Raw genomic sequence first — 17,683 nt, 5'->3', positions numbered from 1 at the left:
TAAGATTGATTTTAATCCTACACACGTAATCTCATAACGTGTATAAAACGAACCCTCACTATAGAAGCCTAATTATAATAGAACTGCGTGCCATTATTACAAACCTAGCTAACCCTCCCTGACGTCGTACTTTTATATGGACCCATATATGTACTTCAATCCTAATTCAAACAATAAAACTTTGAATACCATCAATTCTTCTTTTTTTTTAGGTTAATCGTCTATACATAAACAAATTATATTCAAATTTTAGTTTCTAATCGAGTAGATTTATTTTTTCAATAAACAAATATATTTTGATAATATATATCTGGAGTCTAATGAACAATTCGAAGGTACCATCGAAAATATTTTGATAATAACTCTCTAATGACAGTATGACACTTCATTTGTATGCTGAAGTAGTATCATTATGAAGACGATTTCACCATAAAATTGGTTTTACAGGAATTTTTGTGTTGTTGGATTTGGGTCATCATAAGTGGTCGAAAAAAAGAAAAAATATATAAAGAGTTTCGTGACATCAATTTTCATGTCATTTCTTTATCAATTCGATAACCAAAATCCAAAACAATATAATTAATTATAATCGAAAAGATAATGTCAAGCACTTTTCATCGGTATCTTCATATTTCTAATCAGACTTCAGTCAATTTAATTATAATTAATTATATCTCCAAAAACTAAAAATATATTAATTAAAAATAAAAATTTGAGTATAATTCGTGTATTTATAGCCAATTAACTCTTTTTTTTAAAACCCAACCCAACCAAACATGACTCCATTTCTTTTACTCTTAGCTCTTCCCATAATCCTCATCCTCTACTTCCAAACACAAAACCCTAAACATGCCAAAGAAGAGCTCCCTCCGCCGGGCCCACCGCGGCTGCCGTTCATCGGCAACCTGCACCACTTCGACAGCCGATCCCCACACACGTACCTCCACCGCCTCTCCAAGAAGTATGGCGCCGTCATGTCCCTCATGCTCGGATTCCGGCGCCTCGTCGTGATCTCCTCCGCAGAAGCAGTGAAAGAGATCATGAAATCGCACGACGCCGTTTTCTCGAGCCGGCCGGCTCTCGTCACCTTCAAGAAGCTGCCGTATAAGGGCCGTGACATCGGGTTTTCTCCCTACAACGACGCGTGGAGGGAGCTGAGGAAGATTTCCACCATCCATCTCTTTAGCACGAAGCAAGTTCAATCCTTCCGCCCCATTTTCAAAGACGAATTGTCGAAGATGATGGAGAAGATTGCTCGAGACGCCGCCTCGTCCGCCGCCACCGATTTGAGTGAGACGATGATGTCGTTTGCTACTAACGCCATCTCCAGAGCTGCATTTGGGAGGAGATTAGGAGACGAAGGCTATGGGAAAACACGATTCTTCGACATTTTTCATGGCGAGAAGCCTCTTCTTGGAGGATTCTTCGTGGAGGATTACTTGCCTTGGCTTCGATGGATCGACAGCCTCTCTGGAATGGGTGCGAAGCTAGACAAGAACATTTCTTCCTTGCATTCTTTCTGTGATGAATTGATTGAAGAGCACATGAATCCGGATAGGCCGGAATCCATGGAAGGAGACGTTATTGATATCTTGCTAAGGATCAAAAGAGAGGGATCGTTTCATCTCACACTCGACCACATCAAAGGACTACTTGTGGTAATGCTTTCATTTAAATATCTCAAAGTTCCAATCCAATTGAATCTCATCCGACTATTTACAGGATATAATAATCGGAGGCAGCGACACGACTGCAGCTTCTTTGGTGTGGGCGCTAACGGCGTTGATGAAGAAGCCTTCGTCGATGAAGAAAGTGCAAGCGGAGGTAAGGCAGTTGGCCGGAAAGAAAGAGATGATCGACGAAGAAGACATAGAGAAACTCCCATATTTGAGGGCAGTTGTGAAGGAAACTATGAGATTGTTTCCACCTGCTCCACTTTTACTCCCAAGAGAGACTACCAAGAAATGCAGTATAAATGGCTATGAGATTGAAGGTGGAAGTATGGTGTATATCAATGCTTGGGCTATTGCAAGAGACCCCGCCACGTGGGAAAATGCAGATGAGTTCTTGCCGGAGAGATTCTTGTCGGCTGATCACCTCGACGTGAGAGGTCAGAATCCGGAGGTGATTCCGTTTGGATTCGGCCGGAGAGGCTGCCCCGGGATTGGGATCGCCATGTCTGAAATCGAACTTGCATTGGCAAATGTTTTGTGCAAATTTGAATGGGAATTGCCTCTTGGAATGAAGGAAGAAGCCATTGATTTCGATTACATTTCTGGACTTGTAATGCATAAGAAGAATGCCCTTCGCCTTGTGCCTAAACTCTTGTTTGCTTAGATTTTAGCTAGCGCGCGTGTCTAAACAACTTGTCCTAATATTAGCCCTGAATAAATAATTTAATGAATGAAACAATGGAGATTTAATTAATTAAAAGGTCCCTTATGTCCTATTATTAGAGTTGTAAATGAACAAACAGAGCTACTCGCAATTATATATTCGAGATTCGAACAAAAAAAGCTCCTATTATTAGAGCTGTAAATGAACAAACAGAGCTACTCGCAATTATTCGAGAAATTCGATTCGAAAAAAGCTCGTTCGAAACTCGATTCGTTAGTAAACGAGCCGAGCTCAAGCCTGATTTCGAGCCCGATAGTTTTGTCAAGCCAAGTTCGAGCCTGACAGCACTCGGCTCACTAAGCTCGCGAGCATGTTCGAATTCGATTGTTCGTGAACATGTTTGCGAGCCTGTTCACGAACCTTCAATCGAGCATTCAATAGAGCTAGTACACGAACCTTAAACGAGACAAACTCGAGCTCGAGTAACAGATTCTATAATACGATTAGCGGTTCAAGCTCTAGCTTTATAATATACATGACAAGTGGCAATATAGATCCACATCAGCTATTTTATTTATTTTATTCTCATTAATTAATTAATCATTATAGTACACAAAATTTATTCAAAACCAGTCGTACTCCCTTGGCTTTTGTCCCTTGGCTAACAAAAGTTCCATCTACCTTCCCTCAACAGCAATTCGCCGCCACCACTGTTCACCGCCACAGCCGCCTTCGTCGCGCCGGCCACCGTCGTGACAAGCCCTCCGATCTGCCATCTCCTCTGTTTCAACAATTAAATTAGTGATATTCCACCTCTCCATCGCCGCTTCTTTCTTTTGTACTCACGCTTGCCGCCTCCCCATTTTCGCCGCGCCGGCACTCCGACTCCGACGGCCAATCCGACTCCGATGCTCTCAACACTAATGACTATTGCTCTGCTCTCAACCATGGATTCCCCTCGCCGGCACCCACCGCGAATCGCCGCGCCCCTAGATCCCCAAATCCTCACCGCCTCTTTGCGATTTCCGGCAACCACGGCAGCCATGGCCGCCGATCTGCCCCTCCCACCACCAGAAAACCAGAAATCGATCTGCCACCTCCCTTCCCCCATATGGTAAGTATTAATGTTTGACTATTTTAATTATAGAATGATTATTATTTTAGAAAGAACAAATTTTGGAAAGATTTTTAACAATGGAAACTTAAACCCTAGATTTTTATGTTAATTAATTTTCGGTTGCTGCAAATTATGTAAATATAGAATGGTTATAAACTTTAGAAAGATTTTTTTTTGGAAAGAATTTTATCGAAGGAAACTTAAACCCTAAATTTTCATCTATAAATTCATTAGTTTGAATTATTAACGATGCAGCAGACGCAAGGTAACCTTCTTCTTCTTTTGTTGTCTTTCTTTTCTTTTGCATTAACGCGGCAATACCTTCTTCTTATTTTTCTTCTTTTTTCCAGATTTTTGGTTCTAGGTGCTTGGTCCAGAACCGCCGCTCGCCAGCCGCTGTGTTGCAGTCGCCCACTCCTATTCTCACTTTAACTAACTCTATGAGGGAGTAAGCGATTGCTTTACTTCATTCGGTACGAATTTCGGTTTTGATTACTCTGTTTTCCGTTTGCTGTTGCGTTGAATGGGATTTTTAGTTTGTAGATGACTGCTTCAGTGTCATTTAATTCATATCTGATGCATTTTGATCTGTTGGGAGGAGAAAAACAATGATCTATAATGTGTTAGGTTGGAAGAAAATGGTTTGTGATCAAAAAAAATTATATGTAGTAATGGTTTATTGTAATTATGAGATATATACATGTTGATAGAAATTTTGTGGTTGTATAAGTTCAAAATCAGATTTGTAAACTGCTATAGTTTCTTATGCAAGTAGTTATTAATATAGGATATCACGGAGTTCAAATAGATTTTGTTGCTCTTGATGTTGTTAGATTGTTATATTGTGATATAGTATTTTGCAATAGAGGTCTATGTTTATAAAAGTTTTGAGTTATATAGGACAGGGACCAAATGAAATTCTTGACCTTTATACTATATGTTCTCCATTTTAACATTTCACTGCATATGAACTACTGCAGTTTTGGATCTTTGGTTGCCCCTTTTCTGTTGTATTATCATTTGATCTTTAATCTTGGTTATTTTGCAGCTTGCGTTGTGGAGCCATTTTACACTGCATTAGAGGTAAATTAAATGCCTATGAATTTCAAATAAGCTAACTACCTCTGATCTCTATTTGCACCACCTTCACATTGTTGCCTGCTCCTTATTTTCCTTACATGAATTTACAGTTTTATTTGAAATTCATTTAATGTTAGAAAATTTGATGCATCAATGCTCAGAAACATCTCAAATGCATATAATAGACTTTCTGACTCAAGCATATGTGATTGCTACCTTTATCTATTCATTCTTGCCACATGAAAAAATGTTTGTTACTAATTGAGTTGGAAAATGACAGTAATTCTCCAAACATAAAGGAGATAACAGTGTTGGACAAGAAAAGAGCGAGGAGGGCCAAGTTTTATTATGTTAAAGATAGAATGAATCCACTTAGGAAGAATTAAAGTTATGCTTTGGATAGTGGATATGGAAAAGTCACGAATATGTGCTGATGGTGGGCACACTTTTGAGCAGAAGGATTTTATAAACTAATAAACTTGAAGCTCAAGTCAAGTGGATGACCTGATTGTTCGTGACCTATGATGTAATTACTTGCCAAATTTGAACTATCATTTGATTTCTGTGTATATAAATCCATCAGAATATTACCGATTGATTTTAAATTAATATATGATTTTCCTCTTATTTTACTGCTATCTGTACTCCTCTCCGATTTTGGTATGTATCGCATGTGAAGCTGCGGTTTATACAATTGAAATGCATGTAAAACGGATGACGTATTTGCTAAATGAATAAAACCCGAAAACTACTATGTTTATCCAATTAATGGATGCTATTTTGAGTACGTTATTTAAGCCTTCTTTTAACAATGAAATCGTTATTTGTTCAATCAGTGAAGATTCCCACCGGTGTACAAGAAGTTGAAATTTTATTTAAAATTTGCTGCAGTTTTGTGGTAATTTATTTGTTTGGTGGTTTATTGCATTTGTTAACGCCCCTACCTCTCAAGTCTTGGTGGGTATCCGATGGGTAGTGGGTGGTAGATATGGACGGGTAGCGGATTGGTGGATACCCAACGAGTGACGGGTATTCGTGGGTTGCGGGTATGGGTGGCAAATAGTAGTGTACAAGAAGTTGAAAGAATATCAATGTGGGAAAGATAGATAGATGAGCTAATGTATTCATGGAGATTGAGCCTTTTATTTAGGTTATGAATTGATGAAGTTTTGTATAAACTCAATGTTGAATAGATGAAAACAAATGTAAAAATGTCATATAGTGTAGAATTTAGGGTGAAGCAAATACTAAATTGTGAGAGTGCCACGCAGGATATAAAATAGTTATGATAAATAAATATTCTCATATAAATTGACATGATATAATTTGAATCTCATATCAATTTTTTTAATCCTTAGACGAGATGATTCTCAAAACTTAGTTATGGTCTTTCAAACTTCAAACAAGATGATGCTTACTAGCCAATTTTATTATTTCAAACTTCAAACGAAATGATGCTTGAAACGCAGTTATGGTATTTTAATTAGCTTCAAATGAGATGATGCACATAAGCCTGTTATGTTTTTTCAAACCATACAAGATGATGTTTAGAAGTTAGTCGATCTTATAAGCTTCAGATTGTATAATCTCATAAGTCAGTCCTGATCTTTCAAGCTCCTAATGAAAATAATGTTTAGAAGTGAGTTATGATATTTAAAGCATCAGATAGTGATGTTCAAACGATTGACGCATAAAAGTCAGATATAGTGTTTCAGGGTCCAGACGAGATAATGCTTAAAAGTTTACCGTTCAAAAGTCAAATATTGTCTTTCGAGTTCTTGATGATCCTCTAATCTTGTAGAGTTGAGATGAGATGATGCTTATATGACATATGAGATCTTAAATTAACTTTTATCCGTCAATATAGAAAAAGTATAAAAAATTTTATATAAAAGGGTATTTTTATTATTTTAGCAAAAAAATTAACATTTAATTGACGAATATAGTTGAGATTAATATAATGTAAATTTTATTACATCAAGTTAAATTAATTAAAAATAATTATATTATGTAAAAATAATATACATAATTTAAATCATAATTTAAAATCCCGTCGAATGTCGACGGGTTATACACTAGTATTAATTAATAAGTATTTTCTAAATTTTTAAACACTAGTAAGCAAGTCTCGCCTCTCAAGTAAACTTAAATATTATAAACTTTTTCATGCCATACAAACTTAAATTACGGCTGATATTATTGAAAATCCTAATGATCGATGAAAGTATTCAAGTTGAAGATGGATTCGTATTTTACTAAATTAATTATCATAGTATTCACAATTCTCATATTCTAATAATTGTTAATTTATAACATTTACAAGACCTATATATTTATAAAAGAATTTTCTAAAAAATATTATTTATTAATTTATTAAAATTAATGATTTTTGGAATTGACCCAAGTTGGGCCATAAGAAATCCACTCAGTGGTAAATAGCGCAATACTTCTTCGTGAATCTCGACTATGTGAATATTGAACATCATATCAACGAATAGGAATGGATCTTTATAAAGTTTATCAATATATATTTTTACGTATTCGGTTTTGAAAACGAAAACCGTTCAAACAGGTAGAACCAAATGACCTAATGGCTTAACCAACCATTAATTTTTTTAAAAAAATAAAATAACTCACAAATTATTTATAAAATACCTAATAAATTAAGGGTTAAGGTGCAGATGCACCTCTAGGGTGAGGCCCTAGAGCGTATATCCCTCCATAGTAGATATTGGATCAAATAGGCCTCCGAAGTCCAAAAAATTAAACAATTAAACCCAAGGTCTAAACGGCCGTTTTCGCCCATTAGTTTTAATTCTTTTTTTGAAAATGCACTGTCTGTTTCCGTTGGGGGGCTCCGGCCACCCATTGGGATTCCGACCACCAAAAAAGCGTCGGAGGCACCCGGGGAACAAAAATCTTCAGAATTTCTTGGTGATTTTTCTCTGCGAAACATCGGTGGTTAGTTGCAGATGAGGATTAGAATATAAGAACATAATTTAACTAGAAAATTCGAACAACAATCAACTACAAATTTACAGCACAATGATCCAGAGATTTGGAATTTTCACAAATAATCTGATAATCGATTAATGTCGAACCTTTTAATTATAAAAAAAAAAATCAGTGAAAAAATTTGTAGAGGAGAACTCTATCCGATCGTCGAAATCTAGATTAATGGTGTTGTCAATTTCTTCCCCTACTCAGACTTCAGGGGAGATTTGAACTGAATCTGGAATTTTCGAACCAATGTTTTGGAGCAGGGTTTCTTCTTCAAAAATCCGTACTCAGCGATAGATCAGGGTTTCTTCTTAAATTTCTTCCCTTACTCAGACTTCAGGAGATTGTTTTCTGTTTTTCCAGGCAAACTTTTCCGGCTATGGACGATTCTAAATCTCTTCTTCGGTTTTTATGTGGACCGCCGGTGGATGAACTTCGGATCGAGGGGCCGGGGGGACCACGATGGGAAACCCACTGCCACACAAAAAGAAATTGGGTGAGGCAAAACCCAGCGATCAGCCAGGATAGCCCCAGCGGGGGTGGGGGGGGGGGGGGCAGAAACGCCGGTAGAACGCTCCAATTTTCAGAAAAATAAAAATAAAATTAAAACTAACGGACGAAAACGACCGTTTAGACCTTGGGTTTAATTGTTTAATTTTTTGAAATTCGGGGGCCTATTTGATTTAATGTCTACTATTGAAGGATATACGCTTTATGAGCCTCTCTACCCTAATGGATCTGCACTTTAACCTATAAATTAATTTTGATGAATCTTTTTCTTCTCTTCATAGATATATTCAATCCTTTATTAAACCTCGTACCTGTTGGGAAAAATTATTATTTAGCTCACGTGTCCATTACCGTAGAGCTTTAAATTGTTACGGCTTCAAACAAAAAATTCCACTTGTTAGGCCACCTCGCATTAATTATTTATCTCACGTGCCATTATATATTACAATTATAAATAAACAAATTCTTACCAATTTCCCTTATGAAATCTACAAGACAAGACACCTCAACAATTAGATATAATAATGCAATTTCTTTTTATTTTACTCTTAGCTCTTCCCATAATCCTCACATGCATCCTCTACTTCAAAACACAAAACCCTAAACATGCCAAACAAGAACTCCCTCCACCGGGCCCACCGCGGCTGCCGTTCATCGGCAATCTGCACCAATTCGACGGCCGATCCCCGCACACGTACCTCCGCCGCCTCTCGAAGCAGTACGGCGCCGTCATGTCCCTCCAGCTCGGATTCCGGCGCCTCGTCGTGATCTCCTCGGCAGAGGCAGTGAAAGAGATCGTGAAATCGCACGACGCTGCTTTCTCGAGCCGGCCGGCTCTCGCCGCCCTGAGGAAGCTGTCGTACGACGGCCTCGACTTCGCGTTCTCTCCCTACACGGAGAAGATCTCCACCGTGCATATGTTTAACACGAAGCAAGTTTAGACTTGTCTTCCAATTATCAGAGATGAAGCGTCGAAGATGATGGAGAAGATAACTAGAGATGCCTCTTCATCCGCCGCCACCGATTTGAGCGAGACGATAATGTCGTTTGCTGCTAACACCGTCGCTAGAATTGTATTAGGGAAGAGCTATGGAAATTTCTTCCACCTTCTTCACGACGCAGATGCTGTTCTTGGGGATTTATTCATGGAGGATTTCTTGCCTTGGCTTCGATGGATTGATAATCTCTCTGGAATGGCGGCGAAGCTGGACAAGATTTTTCAAGACATGGATGCTTTCTGTGAAGAAGTGATTGAAGAGCACATGAAGCTGAATAGGCCGAAATCTATGGAAGGAGACATTATCGATGTTATGGTAAGGATGAAAAGAGATGGATCGGCTTCGTTTGATATCACACATGATCACATCAAAGCACTACTTGTGGTAACGTTTCCATTAATATTTAAGTATGGGAGATATATATATATATATATATATATATATATATATATATATATATTGGGAAGAGTTATAAGTAAAAATAAGTAAAAACATACTCCCTTCTTTCTCCATATTTATACATACCTTCTTCCGGCAAGAGTTTTAAGAAAAAGTTGTTTAAAGTATATTGATAGTGAAGAAAATTAATGTCACACATTAAGAGTACTGTTGAGTAGATTGTGGATAAATAAGTGTAAGATATAAGGATAAATTGAACTCCCTCCGTCCCACGAATCTTGATACATTTGTTTTCAGCACGGGAATTAAGGAATTGTAGATTAATGTTTTAAGTGTGTAGGTAATAAAGTAGAAAGGTGATAAAGTAGAAGTGTGCGGGTAATAAAGTAGAATTAAAAGTCATAATTAAGTATAATTAAGAACCCTTATTTTTTAGTAATTGTTACTATATTTAGAAATGCATCAAGCTTCGTGGAACGGCCCAAAAAGAAATATGCATCAAGATTTGTCGAACGGAGGGAGTATAAATTAGTATTTGAAAATAGGATGTGCATAAATTTGAGAGACATACCAAAAAGAAAAAGTATGCATAAATATGAGAGACAGAAGGGGTATAAAAAGTATTCAGTCTCTTATTATTTTATGCTTTAGCGTGTAGGTGTGCATTAGGTCAAAATGAGTATCTTTTATTATTAGTTCTATTTAAATGTTGAGTTAATTATTACTACCAATATTAAAGGATTTAAATTAAAATCATTATTCACTAGGGTTTCAATACAAATGTAGATAAAATTGTACAAAAACACAAGCACATACACTAGGGTTTTGAGCATGCCTTGCAGGGTATAATAATCGGAGGCAGCGATGGGACTGCAACTGCTTTAGAGTGGGCGCTGACGGCGTTGATGAAGAAGCCTTCATCGATGAAGAAAGTGCAAGCGGAGATAAGGCAGTTGGCCGGAAAGAAAGAGATGATCGATGAAGAAGACATAGAGAAACTCCCATATTTGAGGGCAGTTGTGAAGGAGACTTTGAGATTGTTTCCACCTGGTCCACTTTTACTCCCAAGAGAGACTACCAAGAAATGCAGTATAAATGGCTATGAGATTGAAGGTGGAAGTATGGTGTATATCAATGCTTGGGCTATTGCAAGAGACCCCACCACGTGGGAAAATGCAGATGAGTTCTTGCCGGAGAGATTCTTGGCGGCTGAGATCGACGTGAGGGGTCAGAATCCGAAGGTGATTCCGTTTGGATTTGGCCGGAGAGGGTGTCCTGGGATTGGAATGGGTATGTCTGCAATTGAACTTGCATTGGCAAATGTTTTGCACAAATTTGAATGGGAATTACCTCATGGAATGAAGGAGGAAGACATTGATTTCCATTCCGAGCCTGGATTTGGATTGCATAAGAAGAATGCTCTTCGCCTTGTTGCCAAAGTTGTGATGTAAAATAAAAGAATTTTACCATATTTATGGTATTCCGACTATGAATATATATATCTATATAGTATTCACTCCTTCTCATGAAATTAGTCTCTTATTTTATTTTGGGATGTCCCAAAAACATAGTTCACTTTTCTAATTAATAATACGTACTATATAAAAATATTGTTTTTACGAAATTAATTCTTATTTAATGTTTCACTTAAATATGAAAATATTATGTGTTATTGCAAAAATATATCGTATAATACGTGTTAACTATTCACATATATCGTTTTTGGGCAGGAATGTCAATCAAGTCAACCTCGAGTTGCAATTTTTTCGTACTAGAAAATCTCAACACTAATTAACAAAAATTTTCCGGGTTTCATGCTAACCAGTCTGGTCCGTCGGGCATGAAAATTTATAAAATGAAATTAATATGTTTATCTTTATAATTATATAATTGTAACAAATGAATATTCATATTAAATATGTATCGACATCTACTTACGTGATAATTAATCGGTAACTCTTAGATAAATAAGAATATCCATATTTTTATTAAATAATTATCAATTTCTAATTTTTACATGTATAAGTTTAAAATAAAAACATAGCGAATCAAATTATGAGGATAACTTTCAAATATGAAATCAAAATATATTTCACAAACATATGAAAAGATCTTGTAGTTGCTAACTTTGAAAAATTTAGCAACGAAGTTTGAAAACCAATTAATAAGTCATGCCGACTCACTCATTTTTAGGTCAGCCTTTATTGGGCTCAAACTATCCGAGCTATGATATAAATTTTCAGCCTTAACCTTACCTAATTGTCGGTTTATTCGAGCCAGATTGACATCCCTACCTACCTACCTACATGGTGTAATAATAATCGGAGGCAGCGATGGGACTTCTGCTGCTTTAGTGTGGGCGTTGACGAAGATGCCTCTGGTGATGAAGTAAGTGCAAGCAGAGATAAGGCAATTGGCCAGAAAGAAAGACATAGAGAAACTCCCAAGAGAGACTATCAAGAAATGTAGCATAAATGGTTATGAAATTGAAGGTGGAAGTATGGTGTTTATCAATGCTTGGGCTATTGCAAGAGACCCCTCCACGTGGGAAAATGCAGATGAGTTCTTGCCGGAGAGATTCTTGGCGGCCGAGATCGACGTGAGGGGTCAGAATCCGACGGTGATTTCGTTTGGATTTGGCCGGAGAGCGTGTCCTGGGATTGGAATCCCCATGTTTGAAATCGAACTTGCATTGGCAAATGTTTTGTGCAAATTTGAATGGGAATGGCAATGCATAAGAAGAATGCTCTTCCCCTTGTTCCTAAACTCATTTAGTAAAGCTTGATAAATAAACGGATCAAACGTGAGCTTGGTAGTTAGCTCGTTAAGTAATTTAGTTTGAAAATATAATAAATTATTACTAGGTACAATTTACATTTATATACTCCTATAATAAACGAGCATATATGTAAATAATAGATTTTTATGTTTGATATAAAACCTCATATTCAATTCATGAATCAGAGGCATCATTATCCCTTACACTTAAGCTTGCACACACACCACATACAAATGCCATATATTCGCCATCTATATCTACAACATAAACACTAACATATACTCCATAGCAGCCTCTGCCCCAATTGCGGCAACGCTCTCCTCCGCCTCCTCTTTCACCACTACTGAACCATCCTTCCCCTGCTCCCACTCCCTCGCCATCCCCTTCTTCCGCTTCAATCCCAGCCAGCGTCTTTTTTCTTCGTTTTTAGGCGGGCCAAGACTAAGAAGGGCGGCGTCGACAACGCAGTTTCCCAATCAGTAGTGCAACGATGCATTTACGAATACCACCTGCTGCAACAATGTGTGCTTTTGGAAAACAAACACAGCATGACATATCGCAACCACATTCTGGTACAGATCTCCAAGTTAGCAAAATAAAAACCAGCAGTTTCAATACAAGTTTTAGCAGAACTGCATTCCAAAAAATAAAAAGTTTACAGCCTCTTATGCAAAAAGAATGGTATGTTGGCCAAAAAAACACAAGGAAACACACAATAATATTATAACTGTATTGATATTATCACGCTGTCGAAATCACTAACCTCGTATCAAGAAGAAATGGACTATGACACAGTATCCTTGGGAGCAAGGTACATCATCAATTTGAGAAAGAAATCATCTCCACTCTGTTCAATTGGCACCGAAGAAGTTGGAGAATCTGCTGATAATCCCTTTTGGCGCATTTCTTCCACGAATGATGTTGCCTTGTGAAGCTCATTTTGCTTTAGCAAACTTCGGATGATAATGTTGTATGTTACACGATTAGGCTCACAGCCACAGTTCTTCATCTCTACAAGCAAACATTCTGCCTCCTCCACATATTCTTCTCGACAAAGTGAATCAATAATCATTGTATATATCCAAACATTAGGCTGCAAACCTTTAGGAGGAAGTTCCCTCAAAAGACCTCTTGCAACATCACGTTTGCCATTTTTGCATAATCCATCAATTAGCGAGCCATACGTGACTATGTCAGGAGTAAATCCTTTCACATTAATCTTGTGGAGTAACGAAAGAGCTTCATCAATCTCCCCATTCCTACACAACCCATCCATTAATATATTATAAGTATGCAAGTCGGAATGTATGTGTTGAGCTTCCATATCCTCAAAAAGTTTCCAGCCCTCAACAAATCTATCTTTCCTAAATAATGCATGTATCATGGTATTATAAGTATGTGCATTATGCTTCAAACCTTTACCCGGAATTTCAAGAAAAAGAAGCCAAGCTTCATCGAGGCTCCCTTTCTTGCAATATCCATTGATTAAGCTACCATAGGTAACAACATTGGGTTTAAGGCCCCTCTCTGTCATGAGATCCAGTAGTTTCTTTCCTCTCTCATTTTCACCTTTCAAACAAAACCCATCAATAAGCGAAGAATATGTGACGACATTGGGAGAAATATTTTGTTGCGTCATAGTTTTCAATATCTTCCCAGCCTCTACCATCTTTCCTTCTTTGCAGAATCCGTCAATTAACGCACTATAACTCCAAACGTCGGCTCTGAAGCCACTACTTTCTAATCTAAGAAGTTGTTCATGGGCTGCCATGACCTGTCCAACTTTGCACAACCCATCTATAATATGCAGAATCATAACACCATTTGGCTCGCAAAGATTTAAATCCAGAACCTTTTCGAACAATTTCACAGCTTCGGCCTCCTTATCGTTCATAAAAAACCCTTTAATGAGAGTGGCGATAGTCACGACATTTGGTTCGTAACCACTCTTAAAAAAGAATTCCATTATAGCAACACCAGAGTTTATATCTTTCAGGAGACAACAACAGTTGACAGTAATAGTCATCGTGTAAACATCAACAGGAACACCCATCCTAAGCATTTCATCCAACACATAAAGGGCAAAAGAGTATTGCTCAATCTTTACACTAACACTCATAAGTTTATTATACGCGATAACAGGAGCCTCCAACCGCATACTCTTCATTTTTTGAAACAATTCAATAGCATCATTTAATTCTTTAACACAACCGAAATCGATGCTGGGACGCTTAGGTTGAAAAGCATGGGAAGAGAAGAGAGAGAACGGAGGAGAGATAATACCCGATTTATGCGACCATCGATTGAGAAATCCTCTTCCATGAATGATATCGATTGTAGAAACAGCTGCTCTTCTGCTCATCATCCTTAATCGAAGGCGAGATTTTAATGTTAAGAAAGGGAAACTGCGAGATTGCGCTGAGATTTAATGTGAGGAAAGGGAGACTGCGAGATTGGATAGGGGGTGTATTCGTTGTGGATTTCCACAGACTTTAAAAAGTTCATGGAATTTAAATTCCATGGAATTCACATAGATTCCAGACGACAGACTTTACGGTTTAATTTTGGAATTGAATTCAATGAAACCAGCGCCCGCTAGAAGAGACCCAGCGCCCGCGGAGTCCCAGTACCCGCTGGAAACCCAGCGACCGCTAAGTTCCAGCGAGCGCTGGAAGTGTGGTACTTCACAATAGTAATAAAACAGATGAAACAAAAGGTGTCTCTCTCTTCTCTAAACGATGGCCAGCTGCAAAGCAATAAAAAAGAGGCAAAAATAACTTTAGCAATCAAAACAAAAGAAAAAACAGATGAATAGGAAGGAGCTCGCGCACTTGTCGGATGGAACTTGAATGGGGCCGCCAACACCCTGTGCTTCACGCTCGGGAACCTCCCGTTAGTCATCTCCAGCTCCTCCGCGATCATCTCCAGCACCGAGCACGCCATCTCTCGCACCGCCGATACGTACTCGCTCACCATCTCCCTGCAATCCGATCCCATCCAATTTCCCCCCAATTAAATCGCCCATGCAGTTAATCGATTCATTATCATGCGCATTCATTGATTGATTAGTTAATTAATTACCATAATGTTTGGGAGATCCCCGGCGCGGCGAAGTTAGGGTTGCGGGAGATGTGGTCGGGGTTGGTGGAGAAGAGGAGGTACTCGACCCACCCGACGTCGCCGTTGGGGCCGATGACCTTGCTGCCGTAGCCGAAGGGGCCCGAATTGCGCCTTCTCATGCGGCGCCAGTTTGAAGAATTTCATGGCCTCTGCCTCCATTTCGGCCAGGAAATCCATGGAGATTCTGTGGTTGATCACCTTGAAGAAGCCGAGGTCTCTGCAGGCGTCCGCGATGACAGTTTTGGCGCCGGATTCCGAGAGGTCGACGACGGGGATGGCGACGGCGTTGGCGGCCGCCTTGCATGTCTTGATGTCAGAGCAATGTTTATCTTGATTTGTTCTTATGAAGGCTTTATTATTTCTGTGATAACACAAATTCAATCCACGATCAAAAACAGTAAAGAACTCAATGGATTTACGTGGTTCGGATCGTAATCCTACATCCACGGGAGGGTGAACTCTTGATGATTTTATTGAAGTGATGAAGCGAGATTTACAGGTACAAGAATCACAGCAAGAATAGCTGCTACAACCAAGCTCTCAATCGCAGAGAAGCATCAACAACTCTCATACAATATCTCTTCTTCCTCACTCTCTCAAAACTGAAAAATGACAACTGCTTACTAAGAAAGCTAGAAAAGAGAATAAAAGCTAACTCCAAAACTAATCTGGAACGTTGAATCAGATCAGACGGATGAAAACAAAAGAGATATGAATCTGTTATAACAGATTCATATATTGCAGCTTAATCCCCAAACTTTCCCAACTTTGCAAAGTAGCCCCAGCATGCACACGTGTGCATGGCTTAATGTTGAAGCCAAAACGTAACAAATCTCCACCTTGGCTGCAACAGTCATAGCTTCAAGAATCCACAACATCAGTCATCAAGCTTAGCTTCCCCTCCACCTCTGCCCCATTACAGGGCATCCTTCAAACCTCTTAGTGAGGAATTACATTGATCAGCTCTAAGCAATGAGAAAACTTAGTAGCTGTCAATGATTTGGTAAGCATATCTGCCGGATTGTGTTCTGTAGGAATCTTGACTAACTTCACAACCCCTTTCTCAACTTCATCCCTAATGAAATGCAGTCTCACAGAAATATGTTTACATCTTTCATGAAACACTTGATGTTTTGCCAAATGTAGTGCACTTTGGCTGTCACAGTGAATCACTACATGACCTTGAGTTATCCCAAAATCTTCAACAATGCCTCTCAACCATATGCTCTCTTTAACAGCTTCTGTGAGAGCCATATATTCAGCCTCTGTTGTTGATAATGCCACTACGGATTGCAAAGATGATTTCCAACTAACAGGAGATCCAAACAAATTAAACACATATCCAGATTGAGATTTCCTAGTATCAATGTAAGCAGCATAATCAGAATCACAATAACCAACAATGGCATTTTCTTCATTACATTCATTACTCCTGAATAAAATTCCATGTCTTGTAGTTCCCTTCAAGTATCTGAGCAACCATTTCAAAGCATGCCAATGCTCCTTTCCATATCCTGACATGTATCTGCTGGTCACACTGATTGCATGAGCAACATCAGGTCTTGTGCATACCATCAAATACATTATACTCCCTATTATGTTGGCATATGGAATCCGATCCATCTCTTTCCTTTCTGCCACACTTTTTGGTTTCTGTTCTTCAGATAACTTGAATTGTTGACCTAAAGGAACTGACACTTCTCTTGTCTCATTCATCCTGAACTTCCTCAAAATTTTCTGGATGTAATCATGTTGAACTAACCATAATTCCTTCCTCTGTCTATTTCTGATTATATCCATACCAAGGATCCTCCTTGCATCTCCTAGATCCTTCATGTCAAAACTGCTCTTCAAATCACTTTTAATCTTCTCAATTTCTAACTTGCTTTCTCCTGCTAACAACATATCATCTACATATAGTAGAAGATATGCTACCGCCTTTCCATCTTTCATCTTAATATACACACAACTATCATAATCGGATCTCTTGAACCCAATCTTTAACATGCATGTGATCATCGAACTTTCTATACCACTGCCTGCTACTTTGTTTTAAACCATAAAGACTTTTCTTGAGAAGGCATACCTTGTTCTCATCTCCTGGTTTCACAAAACCTTCAGGTTGCATCATGTATATAGTTTCTTCTAGATCTCCATGCAAGAAAGCTGTCTTCACATCAAGTTGTTGTAATTCCCAATTGTTTTTAGCCACAATAGCTAACAGAATTCTGATGGAGCTGTGTTTCACCACTGGAGAAAAAACCTCAGTGAAATCCACCCCCTCCTTTTGAGTAAAACCTCAGGCTACAAGTCTAGCCTTGTACCTTATCCTCCTTCTATCAG

General features: G+C 38.4%; 3 protein-coding genes, 1 long non-coding RNA gene and 1 pseudogene across 6 annotated transcripts; 3 read left to right on the top strand and 2 right to left on the bottom strand.

Moving 5' to 3' along the window:
* Positions 1-771: 771 nt before the first annotated feature.
* Positions 772-2,375, top strand: LOC130999258 (6,7,8-trihydroxycoumarin synthase-like). Its single transcript, XM_057924770.1, has 2 exons — positions 772-1,658; positions 1,723-2,375. The coding sequence occupies exons 1-2, from the start codon at positions 777-779 to the stop codon at positions 2,335-2,337; spliced, it is 1,497 nt and encodes a 498-aa protein (XP_057780753.1). The 5' UTR covers positions 772-776; the 3' UTR covers positions 2,338-2,375.
* Positions 2,376-2,942: 567 nt separating this feature from the next.
* LOC130999257 (uncharacterized) lies at positions 2,943-5,159 on the top strand. The gene is made up of 4 exons (XR_009093457.1): positions 2,943-3,451; positions 3,805-3,927; positions 4,503-4,537; positions 4,815-5,159. It is a non-coding gene; the product is annotated as an uncharacterized LOC130999257 (long non-coding RNA).
* A 3,384-nt stretch (positions 5,160-8,543) lies between these two features.
* LOC130999256 (cytochrome P450 71A1-like) lies at positions 8,544-10,950 on the top strand (annotated as a pseudogene).
* A 1,396-nt stretch (positions 10,951-12,346) lies between these two features.
* LOC130999255 (pentatricopeptide repeat-containing protein At1g62930, chloroplastic-like) lies at positions 12,347-14,673 on the bottom strand. 3 transcript variants are annotated; one of them, XM_057924766.1, is made up of 2 exons: positions 12,984-14,673; positions 12,347-12,789 (listed from the first exon to the last, which is right to left on the bottom strand). In XM_057924766.1, exon 1 carries the CDS (start codon positions 14,583-14,585, stop codon positions 13,005-13,007), a length of 1,581 nt encoding a protein of 526 aa, XP_057780749.1. In that variant the 5' UTR covers positions 14,586-14,673; the 3' UTR covers positions 12,347-12,789; positions 12,984-13,004. The 3 variants fall into 3 exon arrangements, with proteins under 3 accessions (XP_057780749.1, XP_057780752.1, XP_057780751.1); XM_057924769.1 differs by having other exon boundaries at positions 12,627-12,852; XM_057924768.1 differs by having other exon boundaries at positions 12,627-12,800.
* A 198-nt stretch (positions 14,674-14,871) lies between these two features.
* LOC130998712 (gibberellin 2-beta-dioxygenase 2-like) lies at positions 14,872-15,740 on the bottom strand. Its single transcript, XM_057924123.1, has 3 exons — positions 15,302-15,740; positions 14,958-15,200; positions 14,872-14,902 (listed from the first exon to the last, which is right to left on the bottom strand). The coding sequence occupies exons 1-3, from the start codon at positions 15,457-15,459 to the stop codon at positions 14,872-14,874; spliced, it is 432 nt and encodes a 143-aa protein (XP_057780106.1). The 5' UTR covers positions 15,460-15,740.
* Positions 15,741-17,683: the final 1,943 nt, after the last annotated feature.

Source organism: Salvia miltiorrhiza, chromosome 8, assembly GCF_028751815.1.
Source record: "Salvia miltiorrhiza cultivar Shanhuang (shh) chromosome 8, IMPLAD_Smil_shh, whole genome shotgun sequence".
NCBI lineage: Eukaryota > Viridiplantae > Streptophyta > Magnoliopsida > Lamiales > Lamiaceae > Salvia > Salvia miltiorrhiza.
Note: the sequence above shows the minus strand (reverse complement) of the source record. Positions and strands in the feature narration are given on the sequence as shown.

What these genes read in the sequence shown, in the direction of transcription:
- LOC130999258 (XM_057924770.1), top strand. Translation starts at nt 777, where the DNA reads ATGACTCCATTTCTTTTACTCTTAGCTCTTCCCATAATCCTCATCCTC. An exon ending in ACATCAAAGGACTACTTGTG is followed by an intron (nt 1,659 to 1,722) that starts GTAATGCTTTCA and finishes GACTATTTACAG; the next exon opens with GATATAATAATCGGAGGCAG.
- LOC130999255 (XM_057924766.1), bottom strand. Translation starts at nt 14,585, where the DNA reads ATGATGAGCAGAAGAGCAGCTGTTTCTACAATCGATATCATTCATGGA.
- LOC130998712 (XM_057924123.1), bottom strand. Translation starts at nt 15,459, where the DNA reads ATGAGAAGGCGCAATTCGGGCCCCTTCGGCTACGGCAGCAAGGTCATC. An exon ending in GGGATCTCCCAAACATTATG is followed by an intron (nt 15,201 to 15,301) that starts GTAATTAATTAA and finishes ATCGGATTGCAG; the next exon opens with GGAGATGGTGAGCGAGTACG. An exon ending in TTGCTTTGCAGCTGGCCATC is followed by an intron (nt 14,903 to 14,957) that starts GTTTAGAGAAGA and finishes ACTATTGTGAAG; the next exon opens with TACCACACTTCCAGCGCTCG.